This window comes from Giraffa tippelskirchi, chromosome 9 (assembly GCF_054371585.1).
Source record: "Giraffa tippelskirchi isolate mGirTip1 chromosome 9, T2T-mGirTip1v1.2.pri, whole genome shotgun sequence".
NCBI lineage: Eukaryota > Metazoa > Chordata > Mammalia > Artiodactyla > Giraffidae > Giraffa > Giraffa tippelskirchi.
Genome location: NC_137283.1, coordinates 152354040 through 152367765, shown reverse-complemented (window position 1 = coordinate 152367765; position 13726 = coordinate 152354040). Strand labels below are relative to the sequence as shown.

Sequence of the window (13726 nt, the reverse complement as noted above, 5' to 3'; positions counted from 1 at the left end):
AGATTGCTAGATGGAAAATATAGTAGAAATTTGACCAAGTTTTACTCCTTTTCTGACCCAAATTTTAGCCTCCCAGAGGGTCACACCAGGGAGTGTCAGAAAGACAGCTTCAAGTGTGGTTGAAAGGACTTCACTCCAGTGCCAATTCATGATTTCAAATGAAAAGTCATTTTTTTAAAAAAAACAACAGAATTAAAGTAGCCCACAGTTATTTTGGAGTATCACAGATAAATCATGATAGCCTAACTGGCAGGTTCCATTTGACAGCACCACAAACCTTGGCGAAAATTTATTGTCATTCTTGAGAAATTGTTCCTCTGGAACAAAGTATAGAATTTAAGCCAGCATACTTACATTGGTGACTGGATTCAAGCTTTATTTTGTTTAAAAGGTCTTGGATATTTTTTTTACTTTTCCAGAAGTAATTTATGAACTCAAACCTACCTAAAACCTGCTATTTCTGAATTAGCCCACGTTAAGAATGATTTATTATAGCAAAATATGTTAGTTTTGGCTTTTCCCTCTGTTGATCAGAAACAGAATCATCTTTTAATTATTATTGGAGAGAAATGAAAACATACCTTTGTTTTGCACAAAATATATATTTCATTCCTGTTTCTCTCCTGGGTTGTGCTTTTATGCCAACATAAATGTGCAGGACACTTTTGAGATGTGTTTCTAAGCAATGGATCATTTATTTGATATTGCTCACTTAAAAAACTAACATCTATGGATAAATGAGAATAAGTTTAATTCCAGTGGTTGAATTTTAGAATAATACTGAAGACATGTTGGAAGGATTATTTGGTTATGTAATCCTTTAGAGAAGTAGAGAAAAAAAAAAATCCTTAAATAATAAAGTTGATTATGTTTTCTTCACTGTATTTAGGACCTGTAACCCTACTAATCATTGCGTTCATTCTCAGGTTAATTATCAACGCTGTCAACAGACTGGCAAAATTATAAATCGTAAATAAAAGACCAGTTATTAAAAACAAAAATGATCTCTTTAGGCTACTAACTGCAAGAGCTTCGAATTAATACATCACAACAAAAATGGCTTCCTAATAATTAAGGAGAGAAAAATAAATAAATTTGCACTGAAGTAAGGTAGATTACCAAATGGCTAAATAAAATAATACTCTTACATTTGCCTAGTTTTTAACAGCTTAAAAAGGATTTCATAGATATATTTATCCAATGTTATCTCTTTGAGATGAGCCAAGTGCATTATTATTCCTATTTTGCACCTAAGGTCAAGGGCTTCCCAGGTGCCACAGTGCTAAAGAATCCACCTGCCAGTGCAGGAGACATAGGAGACTTAGGTTCAATCCCTGAGTCGGGAATATCCCCTGGAGGAGGGCATGGCGACCTACTCTAGTATTCTTGCCTGAAAAATTCCATGGACGGGGAGCCTGGTGGGCTACAGTCCATCATGAGGTTGCAAAGAGTTGGACGTGACTGAGCAACTGACAACACACACAGACACACAGAGGGTGACGAAAAGACGGGACCACACAGAAACAGAAATCAAAGGGGCACATTTTAAACTCACACAGAGACCAGGACGTTACCCTACCCATACCCATACCACCACCCAAGACTGATAGAGTGATCCATGTGTGGATCATGACAGGAAGGTGGAAATCTTTTTCACAGAATTGAGACATTATCCAAGCTTAAAATATTTCTCAGTTTTCTTTACTCTGAGCTCCAAGGCCTACACGTCTGCATACCTAATTCTGGGGATGTACTTCTGAATGTGATCATATAACCAGGTCTCCATATACAGCTGCTCACATCACCCCAACATGGGTTTACACCTTCTCTATGACTCCCATCCAATGACCTGCCTTCAGCACTGGGCTGGGAGTCAGTAGGCTCAAAACTCTTGGGTTCTAATTCTACTTCTGGCCCTTCTGTGACCTGAGACAGGCTGTATGACTTAAATCTCCCACTTGTTCATCCATAAAATGTTGATAGCAGTTTCAACCTGGTTCAAGGTGCTTTTAAAATTTTCTAATGAATTTAAAATATGATTTAGGATTATGGTTAAGTATGATCTCTATATCATCATCTGATTTTCTTTTTAGAACATTTCGTGGTGGTGGTGGTGATGGTTTAGTCGCTAAGTCGTGTCTGATTCCTGTGAACTCATGGACTGTAGCCCACCAGGCTTCTCTGGTCATGTAATTTCCCAGGCAAGAATACCAGAGTCGGTTGCCATTTCCTTCTCCAGGGGATCTTCCTGAGCCAGGGATCTAACCTGGATCTCCTACATTGCAGGTGGTCCCCTACACTGGAGGCAGATTCTTTACCAACTGAGCTACCAGGAAAGCCTGAACATTTCATGCTGACCGTTATAAATGCACATCCTAAAGAAGATGAGGATTTGACTCATGAAAAAAAGCCCATACAATCTTTCTGAATCAGAGCATTTTAGGGGGAAAGAGAGGTTAATAGAGACTCTGGTGTTTTTTTTTTTTTTTTTGAAGAAACTGAGACCCTATGGAAGTTTCTCACTCACACAAAGTGGCTCAGCTTAATGGTCACAGAAATGGAACTGAACCTCAGACAATGGGGCCCAGAACACCGTTCATCACATTTCATGCCAGAGGCTAGGACTGTGAAACTTGTCCAACAGCAAGATAAATGAATTTAAGGATATAAATCATGTTACCATTTCCAACATATATTTCTTCCCTTGTAGCTTGTTGAAAAAAAATTCCATATTGCCATTTCCTTATCTATTATGTAATCAAGTTTTGTATTTTTTAAGTTACACTCACCTCTCATGGAATGAAAAGAGAATTTAAAAAATTTAAATGTAGTAAGAAGTATCATTCTGGTGACCCTTTCCTGAGAACAGTAAGCTTTTTGGATTAGTAAAAGGGTTTTTGGATATGAGACTATCATGGCTCAATTTCAGGGCACCCCAGAGTTCCATAATAGAATAATTTATAATGACTATTTCTTCATCTTTCAGGATCTGGAAGACTTGATTAAAGCAAAAGAGAAAGAGGTAGAGAAAATTGAGCAGAATGGACTTGCCTTGGTTCAGAACAAGAAAGAAGAAGTCTCTGGCATTGTCAGGAGCACGCTTCAGGAGCTCAACCAAACTTGGGCAAATTTGGACCACATGGTAATGTTGCTTGTGGAGAGTTGGCTCCAAGACCGCGCTTGCCATCTTGTGTCCAAATGTGAATGTGATGTGGGCTTTGATTTTCGTAAAGTAACTGAATAAATAATCATTGAATCTAGACAGCATTTATTTATACTGTTGAGATCACTTCGTTAGCCTTCCAAAAAGAGTCTAGCTTCAGATGTTTCCTATAATTAATATTATTATAGACTTTACTTTCTCAATGATCTTATCTATTCCAGGTCTATAGATACCATTTAGGCACAGATGGTTCTCAAATATGTATACTCAGATTGAACTTTTCCCCTAAACTCAGTCAGAGACAGACACAGAGAGAAGTCCTCCATCAACGTATCCACTCACATGGCCAGTAGACATCTCAAACTTCCTGCCCAAACCAACTCACATCAGTCCCCCTCAAACCGACGCCTTCTGCCATCTCAGTTCGTGACAACTCTGCCCATCCAGTAGCATGGACTGAAACCCTTGGAGTCGTTCTTCATTCCTCTCTTTCTCTCAGACCCACCTCTAGTCCATCAGTAATCTTTTCAGCCCTATTTCAGGATAGACTAGAATCCGACTTCTGTCCCTGTTCATGCAGCTAACACCTCTAAGTCACCTCTTTGTCCCCTCGGTTTCCTCATCTGTAAGATGAGTTAAGGTTCCATCTACCTCAAAGGTTGTTACCAGGATAAAATGGGTTAATGAATTTAGAACACTCATGTAATATGTTTCCTAAATGGTGATACTAAATATATTGATCTTTTACCACTTTTATATATATATATACATACTATAGGCTCAGATCATGAACTCCTCATTACAAAATTCAGACTTAAATTGAAGAAAGTAGGGAAAACCATTAGACCATTCAGGTGTGATCTAAATCAAATCCCTTATACAGTGGAAGTGACAAATAGATGCAAGGGATTAGATCTGATAGAGTGCCTGAAGAACTATGGACCGAGGTTTGTCACATTGTACAGGAGGTGGTGACCAAGACCATCTCCAAGAAAAAAATATACAAAAAGGCAGAATGGTTGTCTGAGGAGGCCTTACAAATAGCTGAGAAAAGAAGAGACATGAAAGGCAAAGGAGAAAAGGAAAGACACACCCATCTGAATGCAGAGTTCCAAAGAATAGCAAGGAGAGATAAGAAAACCTTCCTCGGTGATCACTGCAAAGATATAGACGAAAACAATACAATGGGGGAAGATTAGAGATCTCTTTAAGAAAATTAGAGATACCAACGGAACATTTCATGCAAAGATGGGCACAATAAAGACAGAAACAGTATGGACCCAACAGAAGCAGAAGATATTAAGAAGAGAACTATACAAAGAATATTCCTACACAAACTATACAAGAATACACTGAAGAACTATACAAAAAAGATCTTCATAACCCAGATAACCACGATGGTGTGATCACTCACCTAGAGCCAGACATCCTGGAATGTGAAGTCAAGTGAGCCTTAGGAAGCATCACTACAAACAAAGCTAGTGGAGGTGATGAAATTCCAGTTGAGCTATTTCAAATCTGAAAAGATGATGCTGTGAAAGTGCTTCACTCAATATGCCAGAAAATTTGGAAAACTCAGCAATGGCCACAGGACTGGAAAAGGTCAGTTTTCATTCCGCTACCAGAGAAAGGCAAGACCAAAGAATGTTCAAACTGACTGCACATGTGCCCTCATCTCACACACTAGCCAAGTAATGCTCAAAATCCTCCAAGCAAGGATTCAACAGTACGTGAACTGAGAACTTCCAGATGTTCAAGCTGGATTTAGAAAAGTCAGAGGAACCAGAGATCAAATTGCCAACATCCATTGGATCATAGAAAAAGCAAGAGAATTCCAGAAAAACATCTGCTTGATTGACTACACCAAAGCCTTTGACCGTGCGGATCAGAACAAACTGTGGAAAATTCTTTAAGAGATGGGAATACCAGACCACCTTACATGACTCCTGAGAAATCTGTATTCAGGTCAAGAAGCAACAGTTAGAACCTGACATGGAACAACAGACTGGTTCCACATTGAGAAAGGAGTATGTCAAGTCTGTACAGTGTCACTGTGCTTATTTAACTTAGGTGCAGAGTACATCATGAGAAATGCCAGGCTGGATGAAGCACAAGCTGGAATCAAGATTGCCAGGAGAAATATCAATAATTTCAGATATGCAGATGATACCACCCTTATGGCAGAAAGTGAAGAGGAACTAAAGAGCCTCTTGATGAAAGTGAAGAGCTTTCATCAAGCTCTGGCTTAAAACTCAGCATTCAGAAAACAAAGATCACGTCATCCGGTCCAACATTTCATGGCAAATAGATTGGGAAACAGTGGAAACAGTGACAAGACTTTATTTCTTGGGCTCCAAAATCACTGCAGATGGTGACTGCAGCCATAAAATTAAAAGACTCTTGCTCCTTGGAAGAAAAGTTATGACCAACCTAGACAGCATATTAAAAAGCAGACACATTACTTTGCCAACTAGTCAAAGCTTATCGTTTTTCCAACAGTCATGTATGGATGTGAAAGTTGAACCATAAAGAAAGCTGAGCACCAAAGAATCGATGCTTCTGAACTGTGGTGTTGGAGAAGACTCTTGAGAGTCCCTTGGACTTCAAGGAGATCAAACCAGTCCATCCTAAAGGAAATCAGTCCTGAATATTCATTGGAAGGACTGATACTGAAGCTCCAATACTTTGGCCACTTAATGCAAAGTACTGACTCATCTGAAAAGACCCTGATGCTGGGAAAGATTGCAGGCAAGAGGAGAAGGGGACAACAGAGGATGAGATGGTTGGATGGCATCACCGACTCAATGGACTTGAGTTTGAACAAGCTCCAGGAGCTGGCGATAGACAGGGAAGCCTGGTGTGCTGCAGTCCATGGGGTTGCAGAGTTGGACATGACTGAGCAACTGAACTGCACTGATTCTAATACTATAGGTCAAGGTTATATGTGTCACTTTTTTATGCATTTTAATTTAGACTATGTGATCACACATATGAAAGGCTTAAATTTCAGCATTGCTACATTTTTACTTTAAAAATGTATTTTATAACTTTTTGTTTTAACGTATAATTTTTTTAATTTGAGTTTACTTGCAATGCCTGAAACCCCAGTGAAGTTCTTAAATGTTAGTGTCTTTTCCATCAGAGGAATATATATTTTATCACGTAAAATAGTATGCAATTATAAGAAGTCTCTGTCTCTTCTGAAAGGTTGGCCAACTCAAGATCCTGTTGAAATCCGTGCTTGACCAGTGGAGCCACCATAAAGTCGCGTTTGATGAGATAAACAGTTGCCTCATGGAGGCCCGATATTCTCTTTCTCGATTCTGTCTGCTCACTGGTTCTTTAGAAGCTGTGCAAGTTCAGGTGGACAATCTTCAGGTAAGGGTGACTTGACCCCATCCTTAGCATTCTTTTTAGAGAAATTTTTTTTAAAGTGAACAAATGCAAACATCATGCTGGAATGTTGGTCTATGTTGTTTGCATTTAATTATTTTCAAAACATTCAAAATTAATTTTACTTGCTTTGTTTGTTACGTAATCAAACTTGCCAGTGGATACCAGATTTTGGAATAGCTGATATATAACTAAATGATTTTTTAAATTATATAAATATCCTGATGGATGTATTTTATCAAATGACTTAATACCCAAATCCATCTTCTGTATCTATTATCACTGCCTTTTATGTCTTCCCTTTCTCTTTTTGTAATCCTGCTTTTCTAAACATATTCTAAGGGATTTAAAAGAACACAGAAAGAAAAATTGCAAAAGAGTAAAATTTTAAACCATTAGGTTATTTTCTTTGCATTCAGCAGAATGTCAGTGGTCTCTCCAACACGTACACGTAATCCCCGTTTTCTAGCACTTGCTGCTTTGTTTCCTGTGTGTCTGTTATCATGTCCTTCATCCAGAAGGACATGGCTCTTGCTGGACTGAAACAGCACAAGCTCCTCACTCAGGCCACTGCCCTCAGTTGATTGCTACCCTCATCCCCTATGTTCCTGGGCACGGGGCACTCTTCACCTGCTACTGGCCTTTCTCCCTGGCTGAATAGTGCAGCCAGTGGCATGGGCATGGCAGGCCTAAGGGATGAGGCGTCAACCAGAGCCCAGCATGGACCCTCCTTACCTTGGCCCGCATCCCTCACTTGGTCATATAAGTTTACATGTTGCTGATCTGATATGCAGACTTGCTGAAGAGAATGCCCTTTTTTCAGGTGAGGCAGGAGGCAGGAAGGATAAAATGAGTATGTATAGTTACATGAAACTTTAAATAATTATTGCAAATACTAAAAATCATTAAAACTTATTTTGAGACTAGTAAGTTTAAAAACACATTTTATACCTTTGAGGAGAAATACCTTTTAATTTAGCCTACTCTGTGTTTCACCTCTTCTATCTTGAAATATGAAAGGACTAGGGGTCTATTCCTCATGTGTTTTGATTTGATGGCAACCAGAAAGCAGTGTCAGGGAGGGGTGGATTTTTGCAGCCTGGTTTACCTGGGGAGTTTTACTAAGAACTGAATCTATCACTTCAGCATTTCCTGGGAAATATCCTTCTTCAGTGGTTCTTGGTTGACGACTCCGCCAAGCCTATAACCTGTGTAATAAAGATTCTCTGCAAGGAAGAACACTCAGAGCTAGAACTTAGATGGTACTCAGAAAAGCTGTGGGGTTTCCTGGGTGGCTCAGTGGGTAAAGAATCTGCCTGCAATGCTGGTGACACAGGAGACTCGGGTTTGATCCTTGGGTAGAGATGATCCCCTGGAGCAGGGCATGGCAACCCACTCTTGCCTGGAGAATCCCATGGACAGAAGAGCCTGGCGGGCTACAGTCCACAGGGTCACAAAGAGTCAGACTGTCACGACTGAAGCAACTGAGCATGCACGCATGCAGAAAAGCTATGATATCTTAAACTGTCATTATCAGAAGTTTCTGATAGAGCAACTCTCGGTAAGTAATAGAATACAGTTCTGGACTTTGATCTTGAGCAGCAAAGAGAACCACCATGTCCTGGGTTGCATGCCCACCAGCCCCACGGCTTCCTCTTGGATGATGGACAGGGGCTCCCTGTGTGAGCTTTCCTGGCAGAATTACCCATCCCACTCCAAGGATCAGTTGTTAAGAGACCCTCCTCACACCCACAAGAACAAACTCATAAAAAGGAAAAATGATTATTTAAAGAAAACTTATAAAACATTGGGGCAAAAGTCACAGTTTATGTATTTGTATGTGCACATTTTCATATTGTATGAAAACAGCTATACATTACTTTAAAATTTGATCGTTAGAATTTTTAGATCCCTTCATGTCATCTGTGGCCTTTTCTTTGGGCAGAATCTTCAAGATGATCTAGAAAAACAGGAAAAGAGCTTGCAGAAATTTGGCTCTGTGACCAATCAACTTTTAAAAGACTGTCACCCACCTGTGACAGAAACTCTTACTAATACACTAAAAGAAGTCAACATGAGGTATGGAATATGCTGGTTTGACACTTTTGCTCATTATTTATATCACAATCTAATTAGAAATAACGATACAATTAAAACCCTAGCATTTTGAACTTGAGCCTTATAGGTTCTATTCTATTAATGTTTTTTTTTTTCACAAAATGAATTTAAGGAGAAACAAATGCAGTGAAGATGGGGCTTCTCAGGTAAAAAATCTGCCTAGTGTGGGAGACCTGGGTTCGATCCGTGGATCAGGAGGATCCCCTGGAGAAGGAAATGGCAACCCACTCCAGTGTTCTTGCCTGGGAAATTGCATGGACAGAGGAGTCTGGTGGGCTATGACTGCACACACACACACACACACACACACACACACACAAAAGGCAGTGAAGACATTTGGAAGGAATTATAACTGCAATATACCCCAAGATTGACCCCTTTCCTACTATCTACCCTTGAAATATGAGTGTGAAATGTTACTTTTTATTATGTTAAATAGAAACGAGACATCTGCATTATTTCCATATTCACATGAACCAGGATCATGAAAAATAGAATAGCAAATAACAGCATTTGGTGAGAGGTGGGAACCAACCCATGAGTGTTGGCTATCATTTCCAGATGGAATAACTTGCTGGAAGAGATTGCCGAGCAGCTGCGTGCCAGCAAGGCCCTACTTCAGCTTTGGCAGAGATACAAGGACTACTTCAAACAGTGTGCTGCTACAGTTCAACAGCAGGAGAGACGAACCAACGAGTTCTTGAAGGCAGCCACCGACAAGGACATTGGTGATGACGAAGTTGCCACCTGGATCCAAGATTGCAATGTATGTTCAGGAACTATCGCGAGTTCTCAACTTACCAGGCTTAGACTTCTCATTTAGCAGGGCGAGTGCTGCTGTGTGTAAGCTTTTGTTATGGCTCTATGTGGGACTGCTTTCCAAAAATAATTGTTTCAAATATCAGAGAGCCTGCTAGGTTTTCAGGACACAGTTGCACATGTATCAAAGTTAAAGAGATCCCCTCCCATTGCTTCCTTTTTAAAGAGTCATTTTCCCAGTTTTCCTAATGGAATACAGTCCATGTGAAAGACTTAGGATCTCTGTTTTTACAAAGATGGTCACTATAAGAAATGACCATATGAAGAGTAATGTTACATCTTTTAAAAATCTACTGTTAAAAGATATTGTCCAGTTAGGGCCATTATCTCTTATGTAAGCCTCATCACAATAATTTCTTCTAAGAACTTAATGGTAAGAAGGAGTCTTTCTCTCCTGATTTATGAGTATACTTCTTTTTAATAGCTTTTTAATATTTCTCTTTTTCACTGCAGCTGCCAATAACCTACTTAAAGTTTTCAGGAATTATTCTTCTCTTGTTTCACCTATCACATGCCTCTTACTGTTTGCCCTGTTTGTCTTTATTTTAATGAACTTATTTCAAAGACCTTCTTATAAACTTTACCAAATCAGTTTATTAGAATTAGGCAGGTTCTAAAAAACACATAAATAAAAGTTTAACTCATTCTAAGGCCTTCAAATGAAAAATGAATAATCCCTTGAAAGCTAGAGTTTAAGTTTTACCATGAAGTTAATTCAGTGCTTTTTTTTCTCTTTCCACATAGCTCATCTTTATGAGATTTGTTATTTTCCATTTTCAGTCCTCCTGAGTTGAGAGATGCTTGTTTTACAGTCAAGTGCGCCAAATGATGGCTGTGAATTTTCTGATCTCTCTGTCAGGATTAAAGTTGTCCTTTGTTTTTCCCCTCTCACTGAAGTCCCCAAGCAGGCTCTGCTCTTTCCATCTATCTGTGAGTCACCAGCAACAGGTAGGAGAACCAGTCAGTTGTCATCCCTACGTGGTAGATGGAAACTGAAACAGGAAATTTCCACCAGCTTATAATTTGGAGTATATGTGAGGGTCCCACAAAACGTGGAGGCAAGAGATGCCATGGAAAAGAATGGAGTCCACTCTTGCTGCTGCTCACAGAGCCATACCTAGGCTTCTGAGCCCACCGGCCAGGGGCGGGGGTACTGAACCACTCTGGTGTGAGCGCACAGACAGCTCCTCCTTTGTGTGTCTAATATTAAGTCCTACAAGGTAAAATGCAGCACTGGATTTTCAACTTGATATCAGTTACATGAAGAGGCAGGGGAAAAAAAAAACAAAACTGCCAAAATATTTCTAGTTATTGGCTCTACTTGTAGATGATTTGTTTTTCTTCTTTATGTAAGTTTTTCTGCATTTCCTCCATGTCTTACAAGGAACCTATGTGGCTTTTATAATCAGAATCGCACTTTTTTTATGTTAATATGCAGGGTTTTAAAAATGGAATCAAATTCTTGATTTTCCTCCCCCCTGCAGGGGAAGGTTATTTAGTGTAATAATTGGACAAGTAAGAATGAGTGCCTGTAATTGTTTACAATAATGAATACACTTAACCTGTTGTTTCATGATGAGCATATTTTCATCTTCTGTAGGACCTCCTCAAAGGACTTGGGCCGATTCAGGATTCTCTTGTAGTTCTTCATGAGCTGGGAGGGCAACTCAAGCAACAAGTGGATGCTTCGGCAGCCTCAGCCATTCAATCCGATTGGCTCTCTTTGAGGCAACAATTACATGCCCTAGAACAGGCTCTCCGCAAACAGCAGACTGTGTTACAGGTACAGAGCTTATATTCAGTGGGTGTTATGAGTTAAGCATCCTATAAAACCTGGGCATAAACAGGAAAAGGAGAACTTTCATCATCAAAACAATGCTTCCTTCAAAATCAAAAAAATTAAAAATAAACAAATTTGAAAGTTCCAGTGGGGTCTGGGAAAGCTGGGAGTCTTGCTCTGTTCTCTACCATGTAATTTTGCCCTGAAATCAGTGATTTGTCCCATGGTAAAATGTGTTCAATTAATAAGTGTTAAATAACTTTAATGTCAGCACTCATGTTTACATAAGCTTTTGCAAGAATCAGGATATATCTCTCGATAATTTATTTAAAAAAATATCTTCAAGTGGTTAATTAATGGTACATGGAAGTAATTCTAAACTTTAGGAAAATTACATTAATAAAAAGAAAATGTAAATCATGACAACTTTGTCTTTTTAGAAATGACATCTGGAGAATGGCAATTTGATGCAAGAATATGAAAAATAATTTTAACATCCACTTACCCTTTCACTAGATTTCTAAATACCAATTTTCTTTTGTGGAAACAAAGGCTGGCGTTCTTGACTATGAAACCTTTACCAAGAGTTTAGAAGCTTTGGAGACCTGGATAGTAGAAGCTGAAGAAATACTACAAGGGCAGGACCCTAGCCACTCCTCTGACCTCTCGACCATCCAGGAAAGGATGGAGGAGCTGAAGGTAAGTGTGTTCAAATCCTCATCCTGGATCTAGCTTCTGCTTCTTCTTCTTTTTTTATTTTGGCCAAGCATGTGCATGTAGGATTTTACTTCCCCTGCCAGGAATCAAACCCCTGCCCCCTACAGTGAAGTCGCATAGTCTTAATCACTGGTGTGCTAGGGAAGTCCCCCAGGTCTATCTTCTATCTCAGAATCTTAAGAGTAACTCAGAACTCCTGACATAGGCCTACCGTTTGTTCTCAAGAGAATTCTTGCCAGCTCTGCTTTCCTGTTCTCTTGAGAGGAGTGATGGCAACGATCACAGTAGATGTCATGGTCCGTGATGGGGGATGGGGGACCCCAGGAGCAGTGCTGTGTCTGCATCTCTCTCTTCTTCATCCTCCCTCTGGTCCTTCCTCACACCTAGTCCATGACCTCCATCACTGTTATTAAAACTCTCGGCTTCATCGCTACCTTCATCCACTCCTAGTTCAGGTTGCCCAGTCTCTCTCAGGGGCCAAGGCCAAGCTTCAGCCTCCATGGACCTCCTTGAATCTATCTCTCTCCCTCCAACCCACAGTGCTACAATGATCTTTTCCTTTGGCAGGGATTTACTTAATTATGAACTATTTTAAAGTAAGTAAAATAATACAATAGACATGCCCATTTTATTATTATATTATCCCTCTGCTTAAACCCTCTATGGGTTCCCGTTGCTCTCAGGATAAAGATGTGGTGAAGTATCAAGACCAGAAACACCCAGCTTCCACCCTTCTAAGAATCTCATCTTCACCACTGTCCATCTCACTCTCCAGCCACTTGGGAGCTGCAGGCTTTCCCAGTGTCTCTGGCCAAGATGTGCCCTGGCTTCCTTCTTCCTGGAATTCATTCCTTATCCCCACCAACTCCATGCACACCAAAAGGAATCAGCTCCTGGTCCTTTTGCTCAATGATGCTCTCAGAAAGCCTCCCCTTCTGTCCATGACCAGGCCCCTCATTAACACACTTTCAGACCCACTGTTCTTTTTCTTCAGAGTTTATTTGTATCTGCTAATGATGCTCATGGGATCAAGTGACTACTGTTCTCTCCACTACTGGAATAGTGTCTTACACTTCATGAGCACCATGTCAGTTTTGTTCACTGCTAATATGTACCCGTGGAAATTCGGCATCTAATAGGTTGCTTTTGGCTTCGACAGTTGGAAAGATTTATTCTCTCTCAGGATTATGAGCCTTTTGCAGAGCACATAATGTGGAAACACACACAGCCAAAGGTGGCCTGACCTTTTCTTCTTCCTGTAGCTGATTTCCTCGATGGAGTTAAGAATGCCCACGGGAAAACCAGGACAGGCAGCTTTGTCCTGTGTGTGGAGGGACAAACGAGATCAGAAAGCATACACTACTTTCTCAGTTGAGTCCCACCAAGTTTAGGGTTGGGGTCAAGAAACTGAAGCTGAAGCTCTTGAGATGACACATGGTAATTTCAGAGCTCAAGTGAGTTTGTGTTCTATCCAGGTAGAACCCATCAAGTATTGCTTATCTGGCTCTCTCACAAGCTGGGTGGTCTTAAGCAATTTCCTTCAAGTGTCTGTGCCTCATATTTCTTGTTGTAAATCAGGAATAGTAGTGGTTCTTACCTTATGGAATTGTTTTAAGGATAAAACGAGTTACTGTCTGTAAAACTCTTGCAACAGTGCTTGGTTTATAAGGGCCCAGTATATGTTAGCTACTACTGCTATAACATTATTGTTATTATTATTAAATAATAATGGAGCA

At 40.0% G+C, this 13726-nt stretch overlaps 1 protein-coding gene and 1 long non-coding RNA gene across 3 annotated transcripts in view; one reads left to right on the top strand and one right to left on the bottom strand.

Annotated features, from left to right (window-relative positions):
• The window catches only part of SYNE1 (spectrin repeat containing nuclear envelope protein 1), a 471658-nt gene that overhangs the window by 364040 nt on the left and 93892 nt on the right, over positions 1–13726 (top strand). For both annotated transcript variants that reach the window (XM_081530296.1, XM_081530297.1), the window contains 6 exons: positions 2987–3142; positions 6371–6541; positions 8502–8635; positions 9236–9440; positions 11094–11276; positions 11826–11972. In XM_081530296.1, the coding sequence (XP_081386422.1) occupies positions 2987–3142; positions 6371–6541; positions 8502–8635; positions 9236–9440; positions 11094–11276; positions 11826–11972 (996 nt within the window). The remainder of the gene's footprint in view (positions 1–2986; positions 3143–6370; positions 6542–8501; positions 8636–9235; positions 9441–11093; positions 11277–11825; positions 11973–13726) is intronic.
• On the bottom strand, positions 9934–12174 carry LOC145521584 (uncharacterized). The gene is made up of 2 exons (XR_014065509.1): positions 11779–12174; positions 9934–11326 (listed from the first exon to the last, which is right to left on the bottom strand). It is a non-coding gene; the product is annotated as an uncharacterized LOC145521584 (long non-coding RNA).